The sequence below is a fragment of the Protopterus annectens genome, chromosome 9.part0 (assembly GCF_019279795.1).
Source record: "Protopterus annectens isolate FY-2018-M chromosome 9.part0, PAN1.0, whole genome shotgun sequence".
NCBI classification, from domain to species: domain Eukaryota; kingdom Metazoa; phylum Chordata; order Ceratodontiformes; family Protopteridae; genus Protopterus; species Protopterus annectens.
Window position 1 is genome coordinate 1935189516 of NC_056743.1, and position 25641 is coordinate 1935215156.

At 43.2% G+C, this 25641-nt stretch overlaps 1 protein-coding gene across 1 annotated transcript in view; it reads left to right on the forward strand.

The window, feature by feature from the left end:
• The window catches only part of HOOK2 (hook microtubule tethering protein 2), a gene marked incomplete in the record, with an annotated part of 1827100 nt that overhangs the window by 1189095 nt on the left and 612364 nt on the right, over positions 1-25641 (forward strand). Inside the window, 1 exon segment of the mRNA XM_044084742.1 lies at positions 23674-23679. Coding sequence (XP_043940677.1) covers positions 23674-23679 — 6 coding nt within the window.

Sequence of the window (25641 nt, forward strand, 5' to 3'; positions counted from 1 at the left end):
CTTTTCTTTGAATTCCCCTCTTGCTTAAAAAAAAAAAAAAATCCTACTATCCCTTTGTGTGTGTGTGTAGATTTTAGGATGGCTGAAAAGTCTGAATTCACAGTTAAATCTTCTAAGGGCACCTCCAGGTTTAAAAGGTTCAGAAATGTGATCAGAAAATGGCCAGTTTGGACGGGCATATGTGGTGTGTTATTGTTCAGGGAAGGTTCGTCTACAAGACGTTTGCTCTATATGCCACGGGTTCTCTGCTAGGACACTCACTGGATGGGAGGGTGGCCTAATGGTTAAGGTATTTGCCTTACAAACACAAGGTACAGGTTTGATTTTCACAAGGGATAATTGGCTAGGCTTAAAACTGGCTTACAAGGGCAGTTAGCCTAGTACTAATCTATGAACCTATGAACTTGTCCTTAAAGGTTTGTTAAAAGGAGATTTTGAAGAGGCCATTTCTGGGTCCAGAATGGAAGCCAGTTCTTCATCCTCTTCTTCAAAAAACAGACTTTCTTCTGTTCGTAGTTCCTCAGAACCACCAAGAAAATTATCAAAGCAACCTTCAGTGTCGAAAAGTTCCTTGGCACCGAATGGCAAAAAAGAATCTGTACCTACGAAAACTATGGAACCGAGTTTTACTGCCCTGGCTCCAAAAGGTTCCTTTGTGCAGGAGCACCCTGAAATAATTGCAGTTCCAAGATCAATATATTCACCATCTATTGATCCATTCAAGGACAGACCACCAAGCCCCTTCCTCAATCCAAGACCCCCCCCCCCCAGGTTTCCTTCGACTGCCTTGGTTCGATGCACTAAGAGCCTCTCTGAATCAGACATTGAGACTGGTGGATCAGCTCCTTATGGCGGGGGATTGCCTTCAGTTCCTAGCCAGAACATCCCGATTTTGGCACCCACAGTTTTCTTCCAACTCCAGTTGAGTCATTTGGAGCCCACGATTCTGACATTCCCGTCTTCTACTGTCTCGGTTCCTGTAGCAACTTCTTCTCCAGAACCGAGGGTTGCCTTGATTGTCTCTGGACTTCTGGCACCGGACTATCCCTACCTGCTCCTTATGGCGGGGGATTGCCTTCAGTTCCTAGCCAGAACATCCCGATTTTGGCACCCACAGTTTTCTTCCAACTCCAGTTGAGTCATTTGGAGCCCACGATTCTGACATTCCCGTCTTCTACTGTCTCGGTTCCTGTAGCAACTTCTTCTCCAGAACCGAGGGTTGCCTTGATTGTCTCTGGACTTCTGGCACCGGAGGCCTCCCAGGGTTGAGACTTCGTGGCCGGTATTGAGGTACATAGATTGACTTTATTTATTTTGAAGCCTTCCATGGCCCTCTGTGCTTTGCTTCATAAGATCAAACCAGGGTTTGGTTTTGGGGGTCGCTTCTTCAGTGTGTGGTGGGACCTCTTTTCTGAAGGAGTCTATTTTAGTTCTGGGCTCCCATCCTTGTATGGGGGGGGCTGGCTTTCTGAAACATGGAGAAGGTCTTGTCCATTGGGGGCTCTGTCTTTACCGTCACTGTTGGGACAGACCTCTACATCCCCTCAACCAGAGCCCCCTTCGGTCTCCCCCACCCCCTGGGACAGAGGGCACAAAAACCCCAAGTAATCTCTTTTGTGGTTTCCTCTTCAGACACTTCCCTGGAACATCCCCCCAAGGAAGTACTTGCGAAGAAAAAGTGCAAGAGGAAGCACTTAGACTTCCCAGAGGAGTCCCTACACTGAAAATACTGACTTTGATGAAGGGGAAGGTTCCCCCAGGTCACACCCTGATGTTTCCTTCAGGGACATTCTAGAAATCCTTAAACAGAGGGGTGGCAGGTCTTCCATCAAATCTTCCTTGGAGGAGTCTGTATACTTGGAGGGTTTTCGTGCCCATCCTTCTACCTCTTGGATTCCTCCACCTGATGATGGGATTTAGTCTAATCAGTCAGCAGGCATGGAAGATGCCTGACTCCATCTAAATGATCCACAAGAGTCCTGACAGGATCCTTTCTGCCCCAAAAGAAGAGCAGCACTGGTCCAAAGCAGCCACCAAGAAGGAACTTACTGAGGGGAGTCCAATTATCCATCCTTCTAACAAGGCGTCTAGGATGATGAATAAATTTGGGAAGCGCATTTACGCTTCATCGACCTTTGCTCTCAGGTCCTTAAACTACATGGTGCATTTTACTAGGTTGCAGAGGGATCTAATCAAAAAGAAGCTTTCAGATACCCTCTCAGGAGGAGTGACTGAAGGGGTACAAGACAGTGGCCTCGCAGCCTGCCATGCTTGAAGCAATTTCTAATTTGTCCATGAGGCTCATTACCCACACAGCTGAATGGACAACAAGAGCAGTGGGTTCAGACATAGCCATGAGAAGGTACTCCTGAATGCACTTTTGTGACTTTCTGGAGCCATCTTAGTGTCATTCATCATTTTTACATTTGACCGATCCTCCATGTTCGGCCCTAAGGTAAAAGACACACTAGCCAGATGTGAAAAAGATGGGAAGACTCTTTCTGCCATAGGCGTACGTTTCTCCACTCAACGGTCTTACTGCAGGAACCAGAGAAGTGGGAGTCTATGGTTCAAAAAATCCCCAGGGCTTTTCCAGGATGCACGTGGCAAGGACTTCGCTGGGGCAGTGGGGGATGTAATGGCAGACACCGCCCACAAGGCAGACGTGGCCTGCAGAACCAGGGGTCCAGAGATTCCTACTCTTGTACTTCTATGCGCTCCTGAACGGAGGCCCAGTTGCCTTCCTCTGGAGGCAGTCGGGCGATGACTATCCCTACCTGCCTGGCAACAGATAACTTTGGACAAATGGGTGCAGGGAATCATTTCCAGAGGTTACAAAATTCTACTTTCCATAACCCCAAAAATCCAAAAAAGGCTTCCGGATGTTCCACCCAATCACATGGAAGCAGCATTAGCAGAAATTCAAAAACTGCTCGACAAGAGTCATCCAAGAAGTCCCACCAGACGAAATACAATCTGGGTTTTACTCAAGGTTCTTTTTAGTGCCCAAAAAATTGGGACTGGAGACCCATTCTGGATCTCAGCCCGTTCAACAAGACAGTACAGCAAACAAGATTTAAAGATGGTCTCTGTACAGTCTATTCTTCCTTTTATGGGAAAAGATGATTGGATGTGCTCTATAGACCTGAAGGATGCATATTAGCACATAAAGATGGACAAACGCTGATGGAGGTTTCTGATCTTCCAGCTGGGTGCCAGTCATTTCCAATTCAGAGCGCTGCCCTTTGGTCTCACCTCGGCCCCCAGGATGTTCACCAAATGCATGGCAGTGGTAGCAGCTCACCTTGGACTGCAAGCTTTTCGAGTATTTCCATACCTCAAGTGACTGGCTCCTCATCACTATCACCAGGCATCAGATGGAACAGGCAAGCGACTACACTCTACGTCTTTGTGCATCTCTGGACATTACTGTAAATCATGAAAAGTCTAATCAACATCCATCACAACATCCCAAATTCATCGGAGCCATGTTACACACAATTGCAGGAGTTGTTTGTGTTCCAAGGGAAAGGCTACAAAGAATCCGATCCCAGGTCAGCCAAATCATCAGGTACAAAACCACTACAGCCAAGACTAGTCCTTCAAGCTTTAGGGTCGATGGCAGCCTCAATCATTCTGGTCCCATTAGCGAGATATCATATGTGAATTTTACAGTGGCTACTAGCTTCCCAGTGGTCCCTGATAGATCAATCAGTGTCTCATCCCATTCTGATTACCAGTCTCTGCAAGCAAGATCTAGCATGGTGGCTACACTGAAATATTCTCACTAACCAACCTTTTATCCTTCCTCAACCCCAAGCCATAGTGACCACAGATGCCTCCAAGATAGAGTGGGAGGGGCATTACCTGGGAAGGACAGTCCAAGGCACGTGGTCCCAACTGGAGGCCAACTTGCACATGATGAGGACAGTGCTGTTAGCATTGCAAGCATTTCAAGATGCCTTCCCTCTAGTGACAGTAGCAATTCAGATGAACAACATGTCAGTAGTTTGGTATATCAATGGAAAACGAGAAACCAAATCTTACCCTTTGTGTCGAGAAGCCCTCAAGAGTTTTGAAATGGTGGATGTCTTCCAACCACTTTCTAGTGGCAGCGTACATTCCGACGAGCTCCAACATGATTGTGGACAAGTTGAGCAGATCCATTCTTATGCCTCACGAATGGTCTCTCAATCCTGTGATGATGAAATGCATCTTTCATCACTGGGGCCAACCTTGCTACCATCTGTTTGCTTCCCCCCTGAACAACAAGCGCAGCAGTTACTTTGCCCTAATCCCCCCTCCGGGAGTCACCAAGAGAGACTGTTCTCCACGATTGACCCCCCCCCCCAGTCTCCTGTATGTCTTTCCCCTCTAATTTCTAAAGAAAGCCAAGATGTGGGAAAACGCATTAATCCTCATTGCCCCATTCTGGCCTTGGCAGGTTTGGTTTCCCTTTTGGCCTTATCTAATTGGATTTTGGACCAAGCTCCATATCTATTATCTCAACCAGAAGCAATGGTTCATTCGAATCTCCCAACATCTCAAGATCCACTGCATGGCTTCTCCAATTCCCATGATTGCCATGCATTCCCTCCTTTTCACCCCTGTCTGCCAAATCAATGTGGCCCATCACAAACCTTCTGCTAGGAAACTGTATCAGGGAAAGTGGGAAAAGTTTGCTAGATGGGCTCTTCCTAATGCTCTGTTTCCTTATACAGTCCCGGTACATAAGGTATTGGATTTTTTAGCTGGCCTTTATCAAACTGGCTCTTCTGAATCTACCATTAGTCCATCTGGCTGCCATATAAAATTTCCATACTGGTTTCAGTGATTCATCACTTATGTCACATAAGCTATGTAAGGCCTTTTTTGAAGGACATCCTTATGCTGAGGCCTGCTTTCAGGGAGTCCAGAGTTCCCTGGGATTTACTGACCATTCCAGAGGCTCTAACTACCCCCTTTTGAGCCATCAGCTACATGTGACTTGAAATTTCTGACTTGGAAAACCTTATTTTTAGTAGTTATCACCTCTGCGAGACGTTTCTGAAATTCAAGCCTTATCCTGTAAACCTTCCTACATAATTTTTCACAAAGGCAGAGTTTCCCTCAGAACTAACCCCTCCTTTTTGCCAAAAGTAGTTTCAGAAGTCCGTAACAACCAAACATTGCAACTGCCAGTCTTCTTTCCTAATTTCTCCAGTAAAGGGGAATGTTGTCGACATTTATTAGACATACATAGACAACTATGTTTTTATCTTCATATAACCAAGGATTTCAAAAATTCTGACCAGCTATTTGTTGCCTTTTCTTCGCTTTCCTTATAACAAAATGACACTGACATTGCATTACCTTTATATACAACTCAAAAGGGGTTTACCTTCCAAATCCAGTGAAAGCGCACTTACTAGAGCTGTAGCAACTTCAGTTTTTCACGCAAGAGCTTTTTTGGATGATATTTGTGCAGCAGCTACATGGTGGTGGTCTCATACCTTTATCATTCATTACAAATTGGATCAGGTCTCTAGGGGACGTGCATCTTTTAGTTCAATGGTGCTCAGGAATAGTCTTCTGTGAGCTCTCCCAAGATTTGGGAAGATAGGGACTCTGTCCCACTGTCAAGGATGCCATGAAGATTGACATCATCAGATTACGAAGTTACGTCTTACCATAATGTTCAATCTGTGTTGTCGAGCTTCACTAATCCTTGACATTCCCCCCTTCTTCTCCCAGCGTGAGACTTAGTGGAACGAATATTCCCAAGACTGGCTTCCTAATAGGGACATACATCTGTATGTATGGTGCATATATATATCTATATATATATCTATATATATATATATATATATATATATATATATATATATGTGTGTGTGTGTATATATATATATATATATATATATATGTATATATATATATATATATATATATATATATATATATATACATACACATGCATATTTTTTTCCTGTCCTTATGTTATGCAAACTCAATCTGAGGTAATTTAGAGAGGAGCATTATGGGTAGAGCCTTGCTCGACAGTTTGGAAGACGTGAGCTGAAGAAAAAGGCCAAGTCGGACCAGAGTTTCCACTGTCAGAGATTAGTAAAGCTCGAAAACACGGATGGAATGTTATGGTAAGACATAACTTCTTATTTTTTCACTGAACTGCTTGCCATTGTTCCTTTAAATTTTGCATTTCCCTCAGCAAAGTACACTCAGAATTCTCAACATTAGCCTCTTGCACCTGCAGACAGCTTATCTTCATAGAAATGCACTCTGCAATGAGTCTTTGTAAATTTTATTCAGAAAAGAATACACGGCTCTGATCAGCTGCAGACAACTCGACTGAACATTTGTCAGTGGAAAATAAACAAGCTAATATTTTTGCAGTTGTAAGAAGCTTAGGATTTTTATGACTCTCATCGTCTTATTTGTAAAGCCTACATACTTACAAAAACATCTGTTTATAACTTGCACCAAAGGTAGTAATCTAGACATTCACCCTTGTAAATTAAAAAGAGAAAATATGCTACGTGTAATATAATCGATGCACTTTTAAACCCCACCTCCATCCCAGCAGCCCAAGATCACAGCACATGAACAATAAATTTGCTTTTGTCCAGACATTTTTTTCTTGTACCGTAAAAACCTATATTTTTTGCAAGTAATGAAATACTTGTTTGATTTAATATCGTTGACTCGTACAACAGTTACTTAGACCCCCATACGCACTAAAATAGCCTTGACTGCAGACTACATAAAACTGTTTTCCTGTATATAACGTGCAGTTTACAAATGGTAAGAAAAAAAGTATTTCTTGGTTCCCCCTTTGTGTCCTCCTAAATATTAGATATACAGTGGGATATATTCTTTACAATCCACCCACAAGTTTAACAAAGGCAACAAAAGTCCAGTGTTTTCCAGCCACTTTTTCTTGCAAAACCATATTTCACAAATGTGATAAGATGCTTTATAGTCTTCCATTTATTCAGCAGTTTTAGAATTGCTGTTCTTCCTGTTCATCTCCATCTCCCAACACCAGTCCCCAGTTCAAGTCTAGGTTACTGCTGATTGTTCCATTCAATTGTGCTTTTTTTCTGTCTTTCAAGCATTTTTCTTTGGGACATTGGGAAAGGTTTCACTGGCAAAATCTATGAACCTTACCATTAGAAGAATGAGAAGCAGGGTCCCCTTCTGCTTGCTGACTCACTTTTTGTTGGATAAACATTTTTATTTGCTCCTTAGCCTGTTCTGTATCCAAAAATTACTTTGATTCTCCAGGGGAAAAAAAAACACACTGAAGACAGCTGGCTACAGCAACTTGAATCTCAAACCTGCCTCTCAATATTCCCTGATTGCTAGGATAAATTTGCTTCTCTTCTGCCTGGTGTACAGTGAATAATCATTTTCTACGAACACTCTGCTTTCTCCAGTTTAATACTTTCCCCAGTTTTGAAAAGATGAGCACTCTTGGCTGGTATGATTGCATCTTTACTTATGTAGATTCTGACTGCTTTTTATGGCAAGCTGTGGGACACACCCTCTATGTGCTCTTTAAGTCAGCAATTTCTGCTGTGGGGCACCAGTCCAGTTCCTTATTTGTGCTTTCATACAATTAATACAATCTGTTCCTTCCAGTTTCTCAAGTGTAACAGAAAATCACAAATTTTCTCTGTGCGTGTTGTCTTCTGACTGTACTATTTATAAACAGTTCTTGAGGAACTTCGTATTCAGCAAGCTTTTTCTTCACGTCAGCCTTTGATTGTTGAAGTTTTATCAGTTCATCTGAATGGCTAGTTAAAGCTTCTGGTTTTCCAGACTTTTGTTGTTTGACTTGATATATTCCTTCAATGATTCTTTTTTAATCGCCTCAAGTACATTTGATTTATTTTTTTCCTCTAAATAGCTGGAAGTCATCTCTTGAAGCTGAGTAGAAGCTTGACTTGCTGCTGAACATCTGCAGAATCCTTCCCGGACAGTGTTTTCTCCAACTTTTCTCATTAAATGTCTCTCAGGTTTTCTGAAGTGTTTTTACTAGCCAGTAACTGAATTTTACCAAAAAATATTTTCAATGGTACTACTTTTTCTCAGATGTTCTTCATCTCACATTGCTGCAGTCCTTACACTTGGGTAGTCCGCTGTCCTCGGTCGGCCCGAATATCAAAGTATAAGGCTGACGTCGGTCAAGGCGCATTTGACTGACATCAGGACGTCAGGGTACAAATGCGCATGACCGACGTCATATCCCCAGTCTTTTTTGCCGCATGGTCAGATGCAGAAGCAGTATTGCAAGTGCCGGTTGGCGTTCTGAAATTTTTCGATTTCGGAGTTTCAGACCGAGTCAAAGTTGGCTAAGTACCCGTTGGGAATATTTTAGTTTTTCTTGCCTCAGTGGTTTACCGGATGTCAGAAAAAGTGAATAATTGTATTTCTTGTGGGAAACAGATACATAGAGACTATCATACTTTGTGTATTCCTTGTTTAGGGCCTGAGCGACGTTGTTTGGTGTCGCTCTTGTGCTAGATTCAATAAGCGCACTATAAAGAGGAGATTAGATTGTGCCAGGTTAGTCTTGAAGCGGTGCAATTATAAAATGCCATCGGATGCTCCGACGCCCGCTTCTGAAGCGCAAGGACAAAGCAGTTAAGCCTAGGCTAGAAGAACCGTCCGTGCGGACGCCGGTTCTTTAGAGGTGTCGGTGGAGCCGGTGGTTCCACCGGAGGTTTCTTTGGGATCCCAGGGAGAGACTTTGTTATTGCAGGATGTGGCCTCTCAGGAGGCAGGTCAGGGTGATGGGGCTTCTCAGGTTACTATACTCCCCTCCCTGCCTAGGGTGATTAGGCCCTCTCCTTCTGTTTCCAAGGCTTCTCCCAGAGGCAGGCCAGGTTTAGCTTCAGTTGGTGTCACCCCTAGTTCTTCAGGAACTGTGCCCAAGAAGCATATGCTTAAAATGGCAGAAGATTTGATTACTTTGATTAGGGGTTCTTTGCCCCCTCCTGATAAGAGACCTAGGGTGGAGCCTGAGCTAGGGAGTTTTGAGCAGGCTTCGGATGTTTCAGAGTCTTCGGCTGAAGACTTGCAGGAGTACTCTCCTTATTCTGATTCTGATGTGGATGATTCTACTCCTTCTGCTTCTCCTCCTGAGGATTTTTCTTTTCAGAAGCGCTTCATTCCATGACGGAGCATTTTAAGTGGGAAGGTCAGGACTTCTCTGATTCCAGGAAAAGGCTTAGGGAATTTTTGTTTTACCCCAGCATAGGCCTTTGGCTATACCTCCTGTTTTGGATGTAGTGGAAGATGTTTTTACAGAGGCTTCTCTTAATCCTGATTCTTTGCCTCCTGCTCCTGTTAAACCGGATAGGTATTACAGGGTGCCTGAAGCTCATAAGTATCTTTTAAGAGTCCTAGGGCAGACCCAGAAACTGTTAGCCAGGGGCCTAAAGGTGTTAAGGCTTCTGTTGTCAAGAATCCGGTTCCTGCAGATAGAGGCCAGGGCCTTGGATAGATGGGGAAAGAAAGTTTATACTACTTCCACTCTAGCTATGAGGGCTTTGAATTGCCAGTTTCACATGTTGAAATACCAAAACTATCTCCTTTCACAATTGAGGTCTAAGGTTGATGCTCTGGCGGAAGGTATTGATTGTAAAGAGTTACAAGATTTAGTACATGTTTCTGAACATGTGGGTAAGCATTCTTTGCAATGTGGTTTTGATGCTGTACAAGCCTCGTCTAGGGTGGCTGCCACTGGGTCAGTTCTTCGCAGGCACGCCTGGCTGAGGGATCAAAATTTATCTGACCATGTTAAAACAAGGATTTTAGATGCTCCTTTACAATCTGATGTGTTTGGTTCTCCTGTTGAGGCAGTTTTAAAGAAAATGGAAGACAAGGCTAAGTCTATGCAGACTGTTAAAGTTTTTTTGCAGGTTCAGCCTCCAAAGTTTAGTAGAAATTGGCCTACTAAGGGGTGGACGTATCCTTCTTATGATTCCCAGTCTAGGGGTAGATCTAGACGTGGTAGGGGCAGAGCTCAGGGCTCTTTCAGTCCTAGAACAGGGAGTTCTCCTGCACAGTCTTGGTGAGGGCAGGGGTCAGTCCTTTAAGTAAACAGACCCAATGACCTACCTTTTCAGCTGCCAGAGCCTTCTCGTCTGGCAGCACCTTTGGGAGGAAGGTTGGCACTTTTCAAAGAAAATTGGAGTTTAATTACCCAAGACAGATGGGTATTGGATATCATACACCACGGTTACAGGTTTTATTTCCATACCTTGCCTCCTTTCAAAGGCATGCCAGACGTTCCTCCTCAACAAAGAATAGAGGCTCACAAGCAAATTTCTCTGTTACTCCAATTAGGGGCCGTACAGCCGTCCCTATGCCAGAAGTGGGCCTAGGATTTTATTCTCGCCTGTTCCTAGTACCAAAGAAGGGGAACACGTGGAGACCAATTTTGGATTTATCTATCCTCAACACTTATCTGGACATTCCCAAGTTCAAAATGTTGACGTTACAACAGCTTTTACCTCTGCTGGGCAAAGATCATTGGATGGTAACTTTGGATCTCAAGGAGGCTTACCTTCATGTTCCTATCAGACTAAGTTGCAGGAAGTATCTGCGTTTTCGAGCTGGGACTTCTCACTATCAGTTCTCTGCATTGCCCTTTGGCTTATCTACTGCGCCCAGAGTGTTCACGAAAGTTCTGGCTCCAGTGATAGCTTTCTTCAGGCAAAAAGGAATACAGATCTATCCTTATTTGGACGATTGCTGCAGTCCTTACTCTAAATCCAGGGCTGGTTTTGCCACTGCTGTTTTGCAGGGCATTTTTGCAGCTCCTGCTTCCTTATAGTTTTGCCATCCTCCCTTACCTCTGCTTTGGGATTCTACCCAAGTGTAAGGACTGCAGCAATGTGAGATGAAGAACATAGTACAGTTTTGTACCTACCATAAATGTAGATGTTTGAAGATCCACATTGCTGCAGTCAATTTCCTCCTTCCCCTCTGTAGTTAGAGGTGGTTGTGTGGGTTGGGTTGTAAATATTGTGTATATTGTATATATTGTACATATAATTAGTGCAAGGGTGGTTGGTTGGTTGTTTGCTGTCTTTTGGTTTTGACCTTTATTTTTAGGGTCTTCTGACATCTGGGGCAAGAAAAGACTGAGGATATGACGTCGGTCATGCGCATTTGTACCCTGACGTCCTGATGTCAGTCAAATGCGCCTTGACCGACGTCAGCCTTATACTTTGATATTCGGGCCGACCGAGGACAGCGGACTACCCAAGTGTAAGGACTGCAGCAATGTGGATCTTCGAACATCTACATTTATGGTAGGTACAAAACTGTACTTTTCTGTTTTCCCACTCGGAGGGCTGAAGTTATGATGATCAATGTGCACCCATCTTGGAAATCAGCAAGTATAAATCAATGAAGAACATGAAAGACACAAACACTGCAAATAAGTAACTAAAACAGAATACCCTTTATTAAATAAAACAAGAACAGACAAGTGCTTTCACGCTGAAGCTTGGTGTTTTATCAGATCCATGCAAAACTCTAAAACTAATATCATAGCTATTAGCATCCAGTCACAGAAAAGATGCAAATCAAAGAACATTTCTAAAATTATTGAATGGATAAACACAAACCTCAAAACCAATCAGATCATCAAGAAGTAGGCATATTTGAATGCAATTTCATAGGTACCCTCACATTCAAACCAAGATCCCTTGCCTACAGTTAGATGTATGGTCCAAACTTCTCAGCAGGTCCAGCTGATTCATGGAAACTGACTATCATAAAAAGAGGAGCAAGCCACATTGTAATTCTAAAAAGTACCCAATGAGCGAACACTAAACATTACAGTTAGTCCATTCATCTAAAGAGGGGGCGTGTTTTAAGGTGGTTTGATTGGTACATACTCAGGCCATACCCCTTATCTGCCTTCAGGTGCATTATCCAGCTATCCTATTACTGAGCTGTCCTAACCTAGAATTATGCTGACAGATTTGCAAAACTAAAAAACGAATGTGCAGTATCAGAACTCATAATGTGCTTCATTGCACTATTCCTATTTGAAGTTCTGATATTATGTACATGCTTGCGAATCCACTCCCTCAAAAAGCGGTTAGTCTTGCTGACATAGAAACAGGGACACGTAGTACATCTAGCTAAGTAAACAAAGTCCCTTGTTTAATAATCAGCATAAAACGAAAACGTGAACTTCTGTTGTAGGATGTATAAAATCAGCATTAGTATCTATATAACGGCAGAAATTAGAATCTACAGACATAAGTCCCTCCACGATGTGATAGAGGTTCTGTACGAGATCAATTACTGTTCTTGTAACAAAGCAGGCGCTGAAGTGTTTTTTTTTTTTTTGTTCTTAAATACAAAACTAGGTTCATCACCCACTTATTCTTTAATCTTCTCATCAGGCAGCAATATATTCCAATTCTTTCTAAAAATGTTACAGATAGTGTTAGCATTATACGAGTAGAACATTGAGACCCCCACCTTGGTAGATTTAGAGTCAACTAAAGTATGTTTCACAGCAGATGGACCAGGGGCTGAAAAATAAGGCCTACCTCTCCCATGCCTATCAGTGCTCTCAGTTAAGCACATATCCAAATCGAGATCAGTATACCTGAAGTTGGATACCTGCTGTTCAAAATCCATTATCAACCGACCTAGACAGTCACATCGCTTGACCCTTAAATATATTTGTAAACCTGCACTTCAGATGCATGCTTTTCCTATGCAAAATGTCATATCTTCTGCAAGGTTTCCTGTATAAATTTGAGATAAGATGGCCATCTGACGGCTTATGGACACTTCTAATAGCTCTATTTCAGACAATGAGCAATCCATAGTAAAAATGAAAAAGTGGAGGAGTTAAAAAACCTAACAAATTCTAATTCAGCTTGAGTCGGTCCATAGCAAAAATAGCAATCAACAAAACATCGATGGAAGTTAATCTGTTTATGAAAATTATTTCCTTCTAGGACTTGTGTACTGTCCCAGTGTGCCTAAACTTAATTAGCATAGCTATCGGCACAGGCTGTACCCATTGCTACTCCAAGCCTCTGTAAATACATGTCCTCAAGTAGAATAAACATTGTTGTTCAGAAGAAGTTCAATAAACTAAATTAATTTTCACAGGGGAAACTCACTATTTGTCGCAAGAAAGTCCCTGACAAAATCTAAACCCACATGACTGGGGATAAAAACAAAGATTGAACATCTGAAGTAACATCACTAATAGTAAGAAGTGCACAAGAAACCTTGTACAAAGGTTGCAAAAACTTGTTAGTGTCCTTCAGTACAGTTTGTGTCTTATCAAGCACAGGTCTAATCATTTTCTCCACATAAATAGATAAAATCTGTAACCCATCCCCTTCCACAAATGATAGGTCTCATCGGTGGAAGGGTAGGATGTTTATGTATTTTTGAAAGCCCATATTATAACGGGTACCAAAGGAAAACCAACCTTTAAATAATCCTAAAGCTCTCATGTACATATTAATTTGAGGGGATTAACAGTCTGCAGTGTGACTTCCAAAGTGCACCATGCATGAGGATTGCATAGTACATAATTTGTATATTTTCTGCCCTACAGTAAAGAATATTTTCCCTTAAAAAGTTTATTAAAGGTGTCCTCCACATCAGTCCCCGTAGGAACTTGATCCCTTCTTCTTGAGACCCAAATTATGTTCTAGAAAAACTAACCTTCTCTCCTTTTGAACCTATTTCTAATAACTTAACATTTTTTTTCTTAACATGGAAGATGTTTAGTGGTGGCCTTAACCTCAGCCAAAAGAGTTTAAGTTGCAGGCTGTCATGTGCTGTCATCCTTTCTTATCCTTCCATAAAGACAGGGCTAGTTTCAGAACTGACCCTTATTTTATGCCTAAACTTTGTCCTTAAATCTTTCTGTCCATATTTGCCTAAAGTTGATGTCTTTAAATCAATCCATCCAACTTTCAGCCTTCTTTCCCATTCTTGAAAATAAAGGAGAGAACCTACTTCACTTACTGGATGTTCCCAGACAACTGAAGTTCTGTGTAGTCAGATTCAGATTTTCTGATAATTTTTCTTTTAACTTTTTTTACCCCTATGAAGGACAGACATTAGGTCTTCTAGTCACTAAACAGGATATTTCCAGGTAGCCTTCCCTTTCATGTTCTTTGTGTTCCTCCTTTCCTGGCTAATTCCTTCAGGGAAACGTTAGTCCATTTTGCCAGAACTTTGGCTTCCTCTAGAGCTTTTGTCAAAAGTTTATATCCTGAGTCCATTCTGGAGTAGCTACCTGGCCTTCTGTCTTCACTTTCACAAAGCACTAAGAAATAGATGCCTTTACCAGAGAGTGAGTGAGTGAGAAGGGTTTGCCAAAACATTATTCAAGGCTTGCTGGACTTCATCTGTATGTCTCTGGCCCTTTCTTTTAAAAGCTGTGGCACTCATCACACAAGTCAGGAATACACTGCAGCAGTGATCTAATGAACATAGTGCTCGTGTGCAAGATGCTCATCCCACAAGTCAGGCATACTGCAGCAGTGATCTCATGAACATAGTGCACGTGTGCAAGACACTCGTCCCACAAGGCAGGAGTACTGCAGCAGTGATCTAATGAACATCGTGCACACGAGCAAGACACTCCTCCCACAAGTCAGGAACACTGCAGCTGTGATCTAATGAACATAGTGTACATGGGCAAGATAACAGTAACAGTAGATGGTCCAGTTGATCATTGCTGCACTATATACACCTATATCCCCCCTTTATTCCCCCTCTATTTTCTCTTCCTTGGCTGAGATGTTTTTCTTAATTTCCCACCCCCTCCACATTCCTACAAATGTCTTTCTTCTGATTATTAGCCTCAGTCTTTTTTCTCTGGGTCAAGAAAGCTCTGAGGACTTTCACATTTGTTCATTCCTGAAGTACCAACACACAGTCTCTTACACAGGTCATAAATCAGACATATAGCATGAGAAGGTGAATAAGCTTTGTAAACTGGTCGCGTGTATATGATGTCCTTGTCTGGATACATCTAATAAGTCTGTAATACTGCAGCAGTGATCTATTCAAGCATTGGCTGTTATGGGAAGGCCTTGTGCATCTGTACATCAGTGTATTATCACTATGTTGTATCCAAAATGTGCTGGAGATTCCTGCCACGTACATGGAAACACCCACAAAGGTTTCTTACTTGCAGAATTCACAGCATGAATACCCTGTCCTACACTCATGGTCTAAAGGCTCTGTATTCAGTCTCCTACAGATTGCTGAGAAGGGGATCTTTGCCTGGCTTGCAGGGCTTCCTCACGTCCATCCCTCAAGGATCTCTTGCACATGCACAAAACAAACAGAATCATAAGCATTAGATTCAGGGATCTGAACATGGCTGTGACATAAGCAGGACATGCTGGCAAGAGAGGTGTGTGCCCCAAAGGGATCCCCACACTATGGAATAAGATCCTCGTCCATGTAAAACAGAGTTCATCCCTGACCCTTTTCAACCAAAACCTTCACAAATTAATAGGAAGTAGTAAATTTACCCACAGTATGGCTCCCATGTCCCACATGGACAGAGGCCTTCAATAAAAAGTGTTATCCTAACTTCTTCTTCTTCTTCTTTCGGCTTTTCCCGGTTAGGGGTCGCCACAGCGGATCACCTTGTCCGCACATTGAATGGCAGTGGAGTTTTACGGTGTCGAGTTGCCAGCCCGGCGCCCAACCTGCCACAGAAGGCACACTCACACGCACACCTAGGGCCAATTAAGAGTGTCCAATCCACCTGCAGCATGTCTTTGGGATGTGGGAGGAAACCGGAGCACCCGGAGGAAACCCACGCAATCACAGGGAGGACATGCAGACTCCGCACAGAAGGCACCCCAGCCGAGGATCGAACCGGAGAACCTCTTGCTGTGAGGTGGCAATGCTAACCACTGCACCACCGTGGCCGCCCTAAAAAGTGTTATCCTAACAAATCCTGCAAATGCTTAGCTGCCAGCCCATTAACATACATCCCCTAGTATGATATTTGGGACCCAAATGGTTTGCAGTGCACGACTAGGCTTGCAAGGCTTCTAGTGGTCATTAGGCTAGTAACCTATGAGCCTATATGTCCAACTGTATTAGGTGAGCAGCACCAGTTGGACAGATATGTAATTCCATTATACAGGTAAGTACCACCAGTTACATTGGCATGTATTTCAATGTACAAGACAACACCGCCATATTCCTGTATACAGAAGTTTGCCACCAGTTACAAGGGCTTATACAGGATAACACCACCTGTTACACAGGCATGTATTCTGTTGTATAGGAGAGCACCACCTGTTATACAGGAGAGCACCGCCAGTTACACAGGCATGTAACTTGTTATGCAGCAGAGCACCACCAGTTACACAGGCATGTATTATGTTATACAGGAGAGCCCCACCAGTTACACAGGCATGTATTGTGTTATACAGGAGAGCACTGCCAGTTACACAGGCATGTATCCTGTTGTACAGGACAGCACCACCAGTTAGACAGGCATGTATCCTGTTATACAGGACAGCACCGCCAGTTACACAGGCATGTATCCTGTTATACAGGACAGCACCGCCAGTTACACAGGCATGTATCCTGTTGTACAGGACAGCACCGCCAGTTACACAGACGTGCGTTCTGTTATACAGGAGAGCATTGCCAGTTACAGAGGCATGTATCCTGTTCATGTTCAGCAAGAAGGGTATCTGAATTACAGGCCCTTATGGCAGTGGACCCTTTCATAATCTTTCATGCGGACAGAGTGCCCCTCAGGTACAATGCCTCCTTCATGCCCATAGTGGTATCCAGTGTGGCTCTTAATCAGTCCATTCTTTTGCCAACCTTCTTTTCTAATCCACAGGACAAAGGGGAACAGATACTGCACTCCTTAGATGTGCACAGACAACTTAGATTTTACTTGGGCGGGACTAAACCTCAAAGGAAATCTGAACAACTGCTGATGGCATTTGCTGCAGGGTCAGAGGGGAAGGCTATTTCAAAGCAAACAATTTCTAAGTGGATAGGTCATTGCATTCGTTTCTGCTATAAGCACCATGGGAAACCTATTCCACAGGGGATTAGACCCCATTCAACCAGGGCTGCATCTACCTCTACAGCCTTTCTCAGAGGTGTCCCTACCAGAGACATCCTAGAAGCTGCTACCTGGAGTTCTGTACATACTTTCACGAGGCATTACCATTTGCCAATTTTCTCTAAATCCAGAGCTGGCTTTGCCACTGCAGTCTTGCAGGGCCTTATAGCTGGTCCTAATGCTATCTAAATTCCTCCTCCCATCCTTAGCTTTGGGAATCTACCCAAATGTGATGACTGCAACAGTGAAACACGAAGAACATACTACAGGTGTGTACACTTGCCTTAAATGTAGATGTTCGAGTGTATTCACTGTTGCATTCCTGGTTTCCCTCCCTCCAGCCCCCCGACTTCTTTTGGCTATACCTCTACGTTCCTTTACTATGCTTAAAAGCTTTTTGGTGTATTTGCTTTTTTGTTGGAGATGTAACCTTGTGTGTGTGTATATTTTTTTGTTGCTTTCCACATCTGAATACCTAGCGACTGTATTTCGCCTGCCTTTCTGTTACATTGAAGCTGTTTTTACTGCATTTAACTTAATATTGCACTTGGAATCCTTGTTTGTTACTATTTGACTGTATTTGTAGCAAATTCTTCTGTGTAAGCTGTAGTAGCTGATTCATAGCATTTATAAGTGTTTGCTGTACCTGTTTCTGCCTGTTTTGTGAAAAAAAAAGAGAACAAAAATTAAAAAATATCTCTTGTTTTTCCTGCTTTACTAGTTTAGTCCAGTTTCAGAGTTGCTGATTCCTGGGCTTTGGTTGTAGTTCCTGTGTACTGTTTCCTTGCCTTATTTGGGGGAGAGGAAGTTACCTTGCTTACCAGTGGGAGTGGGAAGCATTGAGCTGCCTTTTGTCCAGTTTTGTGAGGTTTCAGCCAGTAACTAGTAGTTTATTGGTCGTTTTGGGCCAGTTTCTAGCTTTTCCAGCCCCTGGTATAAAGCCTTGGCAGCGTTAAGCTGAGCTGCCACTGTTGCACACTAGGGCAGCCCGGTTAGGCAGGTTTAAACTATTCGGGCTACCTAAAGTCCACTCTTCAAATTTTCCCTTAAAACTACCTTCCTCAAACTATACTACTGATCTAATCAGCATATCCTATAACTAAAAAGATCATCTCCACTTGACTCCAAGTAGACTATTCTCTATCTGTTAAACCTAGCACTTGCTCCTACAGTACTTATTACCTTGATACGGCACTTTTCTCATAGATAGTACCCCAAAAAGGTAACCCCCTATTTCTCGGTCACCCACGTCCCCCTGAATCTTTTTTAAAGTTTTTGTCTATCCTTCTAGCATGTCGAGGGATCAGTTGCTAGTGTCCTCTCCTGCTCAGCTGGTGAACCTGGGAATACTGAGGCAATGTCACAATTGCCTCATGTACACAGACAACCCTCTCCTCCTCCCACAAAACACAAATACATGCGAGAGATGCAACTATACGGCCAAACTGGAGGCTGAGCTCTCTCAACATAGGACTGGCAAGACCAGTCTGGAGGAGAAGGTTACCACACACACCATAGACCCAGTCTCACATAGCACCATTACAACCTCAAATCATACACATAAACACACAAAGACATACTCGGAGGCTCTGATCAAAAATCTACCAAAACAGCAGAGGCCACCAAAGCAGATACCCAAACAACCACCACCTCAGAACACAACACCTGCAACACATAGACCTCACAGTCAGTGTGTCAAACAGTCACAGTCCTTAAGGCCAAACACAATGCCAGATACACTAGTCATTGGTGACTCCATAGTCAGACACATTGACGTCCCGCTCACCAGACTGAGTAAGGAGAAGGTCACAGTAAGCTGCCTGTCGGGTGCTAGAATCCGCCACATAGCATAGCTTTCGGGTCTCTCAACAGCAAGTACAAATATGACTCAGTCATTGTCCACGCTGGTGTAAACGACCTGAGACGTACCTCCTTGGACTACATGAAAAGAGACATTGAGGAGCTCTCTGATTATGTAGCCCAGGCAGGTATGACCCTGACCTTGAGCAGTATCCTACCTTCACCAAGAGTGATGCCACAATACAGAGATAAGATGATCAGCTTTAACAATTGGCTTAAACACTGGTGTCATTCAAAGGGGATCAGTATCTGTCTGCCTGGGATGACATGCTGGACAAGCCACGCTGCTTTGCAAGGGCGGCTTGCACCTGTCACCCTGGGATTCGGATATTGGCAAAGGCTCTTGCCACCCCATAGTGCCTTTTTAGGCAAGGCTCAAATTCTAAACCTACCACCCTAGAACACAAAAAAGGAAAAAAACTAAGGGTAATGCTGCTCAATGCCAGAAGTCTAAATCTCAAAATGGGCACACTCGAGGCCCTTCTCAGTATGGAGAACATCGATGTCTGTGCTGTGACAGAAACCTGGTTCAAGGCTCCTGAGAGCACCCCAGCGCTATCAGGTTTTACCTCATATCATGCGTTCCGGCCCCAAAATCCGGACAATACCAAGAAAGGAGGGGGGGTATCCATATTCATCAAGGACACCCACACCACAAGACTGGTGGCAACTTACGATGCATCGGAGACCATCCAGGTGCAATTAACCATAGGCAAGACTGCTCTGCAAATTGTAGCATGTTACAGGCCACCCTCACAAACTCAGGAACCTCACATGGCCTTCCTGAAAACACTAGAGGGGATAAATTTATCACCAAACACCATCATACTAGGTGACTTCAATTACCCTAATATAGACTGGGAACACTACTCAAGCCCAAACACCCCTAGCCCAAAAGTTCCTGGAATTCATAAACTCAAATGCCATGGAACAACTAGTCACCATCCCACAAGAGGAGATAACATACTTGATCTCATCATCACGAACATGGGAGCACAATGTTCAACACGGAAGTATACCCCTCACTGGTGAGATCAGATCACAAACTAATCTCGCTGGAGGTCCTCATCCCACCCCACCTGAAATAAAAAGACCACAGTAAAGAACTTCTCAAAAGCCGACTTCACACTTCTAAAGACTAGTGTGGTCTCCTTTAAGGCCCAGGCTGGCGGAAAACAGTACTCAAGCCGCTGAATCACTTACAAACACCTTCTACCAGCACCTGCAGGACTGCATGGATAAGGCAATCCCAAACAAAACAAAGACTCTTAGTACCAAAGGCAAGCGTCCAGTCTGGTGGACCCCAGCCATAAACAAACTCTACAATAAAGGAGGAAGCTACTACAAGATAGAGCAAAATCCTTAAAAGGTAAGACACCCTTGATCACTATAAGTAAAAAACTAAGAGCTCTCATAAAATCATCCAAAGCAAATTTCGAGAGAAAAATAGCTAAAGACTCAAAAGACAATCATAAGGCCTTCTTTAGCTATGTTAGAAACCTAGGAGGAAACTCCCAGATATGCTCAGAACTAGTTCAAAATGATGTGAAGATTACTGATCCTACAGACATTGCCAACATACTGGCTGACAGGTTCAGTGCAAACTCCCCCTCCCCAAAGGAGAGATATCTATACCAAACGATTGCAGCCCCCAAACATCTCCAGCCCAAGTGAGAACTGCTCTCTCCAAAGCAAAAAAACACAGCATCCATGGGACCTGATGGTGTCCCCGGCTGTGTGCTCCACGAACTCAATGAGGAATTAAACCCACAGCTAGGACAGCTGTTTAATCAAAGTCTTACCTCTGGATACGTACCCAGGGAGTGGCGCACTGCAACTGTGGTCCCACTTCACAAAGGCGGTGCCTCCACCGACCCTGGAAATTACCGGCCCATTAGCTTGACAAGCCTTATCTGCAAAGCCATGGAGAGGATCATAATGGACCTCATAAATAGACATAGGGAATTTGCAGACCTTGGATCCAACCCAGTTTGGCTTTGTCAAAGGCAGATCATGCCTTTTAAACTTGGTTGACTTCTTCGAAACAGTCACCAAAGCCATTGACGAGGGAAAGGCAGTCCATACAGCCTACCTCGATCTGGCTAAGGCCTTCGATACAATACCCCACTCGGGTATCATTGAAAAACTCATCAGCTTAAATGTTAACCCATACATCACAAGATGGGTTGCAAACTGGCTGAGTGACAGAACCCACAGGGTCAGAGTTGCTGGCGCCATGTCAGACTCAAAGCCTGTCACAAGTGGTGTCCCACAGGGCTCAGTCCTGGGCCCACTCTTGTTTGGCATCTACTTTTCGAAGTACAAGCAAACACAGGAGGTTATGGCTGACAAAGTTTGCAGATGACTGCAAACTGGGCCGTAGTAGAAAACACATCTGACACAGATATCCTTCAAAAGGGTCTCACAGAAGCGGATAACTGGTGCCAGAGCCACGGCCTGAAGTTAAATGCCAAAAATGCATAGTCATACCCTTTGGGAAAAACAAGGTTACCCTAGCTACCAAATAGGTGGCAATCCACTGAGCACAGAAGAAGTTATCAGGGACCTGGGGACCCAGGTTGATAGTAGTCTGTCATTCGACACCCATGTAGCTAAAGTAGTTAGGAAGACCTTCTACATTGCCCACCTTATCATGAAGGATTCTCATCTAGATCAAGGGAGGTCATAGTCTCCCTTTACTCATCACTCATCAGACCAATGATTGAGTACAATGCCCCATTCGGGATGTATCTGAGCCGCCACTTGCAGCAGCTGGAGAGGCCACAAAGTTCCTCACCAAAAGGATAAAGGGTCTCAAAAATCTGTCCTATGCTGCCCGACTGAAAGAACTCCAGCTCTATTCAGTCGCTTACCGCTTGCTCAGAGGTGACCTTTGCCTAACATACAAGGCCATGTCAAACCCAGATTTGATGAATATGCTTCACCTCAAAAAATCTAGATCCATCAGAGCCACAAGGCGGAGACTTAAACCTCGACACGGCTATTAATAGGACGTGCTGGAGGGATAGATTCATCACCCAAAGACTCCCTATGCTGTGGAACAAAATCCCGGTACATGTGAGGCAGAGCACCTCGCTGGCCTTGTTCAAGAGAAATCTTGACCAATGGATGGGAGATCGCAGATATACCCCAGGGATTACCTCAGTGTCACTGCTCGACAGAGGCACAGCAAAATAATGGGTATAGTTCCCCATACTAAAGGGGTGGCGTAAGCCACAAAACGATGGGCTAGGCTTGTAAATGCCCTCGGGCAGATAGCCTAGTATGAACCTATGAACCTATATGTATATATATATATATATATATATGTGTGTGTGTGTATTTAATTGTTTACCATTAGGGGGGCACCTGACATCTGGGGCAAGAAAAACTGATGTAATGGTGTTGGCTGCATGCTTTATACCCCTCACTACCTGACGTCACGGAAGATGAGACCGCAACCGACGCAAGACCCAAGACTTTGATAATCAGGCTGACTGAGGGCTACTGCAAGCAGATAACCCAAATGTGATGACTGCAACAGTGAATACACTCGAACATCTACATTTATGGTAAGTGTACACAACTGTACGTTTTACAGGCATGTATTGTTAGCACTGCCAGTTGCGTAGGCATGTATCCTGTTATACAGGAGAGCATCACCAGTTACACAGGCATGTATTATGTTATACAGGAGAGCACCACAAGTTACATAGGCATGTATCCTGTTATACAGGAGAGCGTTGCCAGTTATACAGGTATGTATTGTGTTATACAGGCGAGCACCGCCAGTTACACAGCATGTATCCTGTTATACAGGAGAGCACCGCCAGTTACACAGGCATGTATCCTGTTATACAGGAGAGCGCCGCCAGTTACACAGGGATGTATTGTGTTATACAAGAGAGCATCACCAATTATACAGGCATGTTTTGTTTTATACAGGAGGGAGACACTGGTTACGCAGGCACTGTGTGTTATACAGGAGAGCACTGCCAGTTATACAGGCATGTGTTGTGTTAGCACCTCCAGTTATACAGGCATATGTGTCCTGATATGCAGGAGAGCACCACCAGTTACACAGGCATGTATCCTATTATATAGGAGAGCACCGCCAGTTACACAAGAGAGCACCACCAGTTGCACATGCGTGTATTGTGTTATACAGGAGAGAACAGCCAGTTATACAGGCATGTATTGTGTTAGCACCGCCAGTTACACAGGCATGTATTGTTATACAGGAGAGAACCGCCAGTTACACAGGCTTATGTTTTGTTATACGGAAAGGAGACGCCAATTACACACGCATGTATTGTGTTATACAGGTGAACACCAGCTGTATGGACTTTTATTGTATCAAGTAGTTACTCCTGTTACGCTATAATCACTGCCCCCCGTCCCATCTCCCAGTTATGACATTGGTTAATGGTAATATGGCAGTAACAAAAATATTTCTATGACCTATCATTCTAACACAGTGGGTTTGAAAATTAGAATAAAATCATGGATAAACAATGTGCTGAATATTAACGGTGAAATGAATTCCCTTTATATATAAGCTGTTGCTTTCAGGCTGAATAAATTATAGCTGAATTGTATAATCTGAAGTGTTGAGATTGCAGAATGCTAACATAACTCTTTTTGTCTCTCCCTGTCTGATCAATTGCTTCGATTCTTTTGCTTTCCAAAAGGCCATTGTAAGTACCGTGATTCTGTTTTTGCAAATCTTGATTCATGCATGTTTTAAGGAATGCTACAGGTCATTATTACAGGACATTATTTAGCCAATGGGTTATGTTGTATACGTTTGCTCTGAGCACGGGTTGTGGTCTTGTCCTTCCTCCCTCTCTCTCAAGTGGTTTTGGGAATTTCGTTTGTTTGACATGCAGGTGTACTAGTGTTAACTTGCACTGCCTTGTTGATAAAGTTACGTGCTTTTTATGGAGGACTTCTATTGTTTATATGTACAAATCAGCAGTAGGAGGCCATGTCAGCAGTGATGGGCAGAGCATGCAAAACAAAAGTGATAAGATTTGAACTTTCATACTGTCTTTGTTTTTATCGTGCTAAATGTTACAGCACACAGCTAAATTATTCAGACATTGTATTTGAGTAATTTTACAGTGCTTCCTGAACATTCCAATGTAAAACCTCACCTGATTGCTCACCACTGTCTGTGTAGAATTGTCTTAGTTTATACAAGTCAGGCAGTAAAGGGGTGTGTGGATCAAGTAGTCGCTTTGGTAGCTGGCCAACCCTGTATCTGGTTGTAAACTGTTTCACTATTTAATCTTCTGCCATTGAAGACCGAGTGAAAGCCCTCTTTCAACTTACTTTATTTAAAAAAAAAAAAAAATCTTCTTAAGCTGTAGGAAACTGCTTGCTCCAAATGTAGTAGTTTTTTTTTTTCGCAGTTTTACCCTTCCTGCAGAGAGTGCCACAGAGCTCAGGTTTTTTTTAAATTTTTGTAAAACTTTTAAATATAGCAAACTGCAGTTTACACCAACATATGGGGCACTATAACAAGCACTTAGGATCGACTGCAAATGCAATACCAGCTTTTAAAATCCGGTGTTAAATTAAAAAAAATTTGGATCATCTGATCACACCCCCAACACTTTGCACCCAAAGCAGTTGCCCCACTTGCCCAAACCCCAACTACTCTACTGGAGGGAACAAAGAATTGGCAGATTTGATGCCCAAGTCTATCAAGACCACACAAACTACCTACAACAGCCCTACAGCTAACAGATACAGTGTAATACAGTACAGTTAACTACTTGATGCAGCAGCAGACAGTACATTTTTTTTAAACTGTTAAAGCGCAGTCACAGTATATGAGAGAAGTGCAAAAAATACTTGAGCCCTTTTGTGTGTTCCCACCTTAGATAGACCAGGTAAGTACCTACTGCCACTAGATGAACATTCCCAGTATTCGTAATGTGAAAGCACAGTAAAGGAGTGTCAGAAGTGAAATGCTACCGCAAACAAGCTTCAAGATACAGCGGTGTAGTTTAAACAACTTGTAAGTGTGTAATTCAATAAAAGTACTTCGCTTTGTATAAATGAGCCAGGAACCACTCAGTTGTACAGGAATTATAAAGGCACTAAAAACCAAATAAGCGGATTAATAAACCCTCCAACCAATAAAACTCTATGCAGAAATCTCAAGCGTTTCCCAACTTTACCTCCCAGTGCAGTAGATGGAAAGTCCTCTGACCTTTTGATGTAAAAACTAGTGCCTGCTGGTGTGTACAAATGCACTATGCTATCCAACAGCTAGATAGATGATGAATTCAGAGCAAGTAAATCAGTAGAACGGACAATGAGAGGCAAAATGCACTATTTCAATGTAAGCACGAGGAAAGGCAAATCAAGATATCAACAGCAGTATAGAAAGGTAGGAGCTTAAGCTCAATTTACAATAGGAGGGTGGTCAGCTTCAATAAAGGGGAGGTCGGGTGAGAAAAATGAACAGAATTACCTGCTTTAGTTTACGCAGGCTTGAAATTTTTTTCAGAAAAAGACCAAAACTCAGAAATTCACTCTATTTTAAGTATCATCCAAGAAGCAATTTAACCAATGAAAAAACACGTGAAATGTGCAGCCTAGGTAATTTGTCCATCTCTCATATAGAACAAAAACACCAGGCCAAGTAC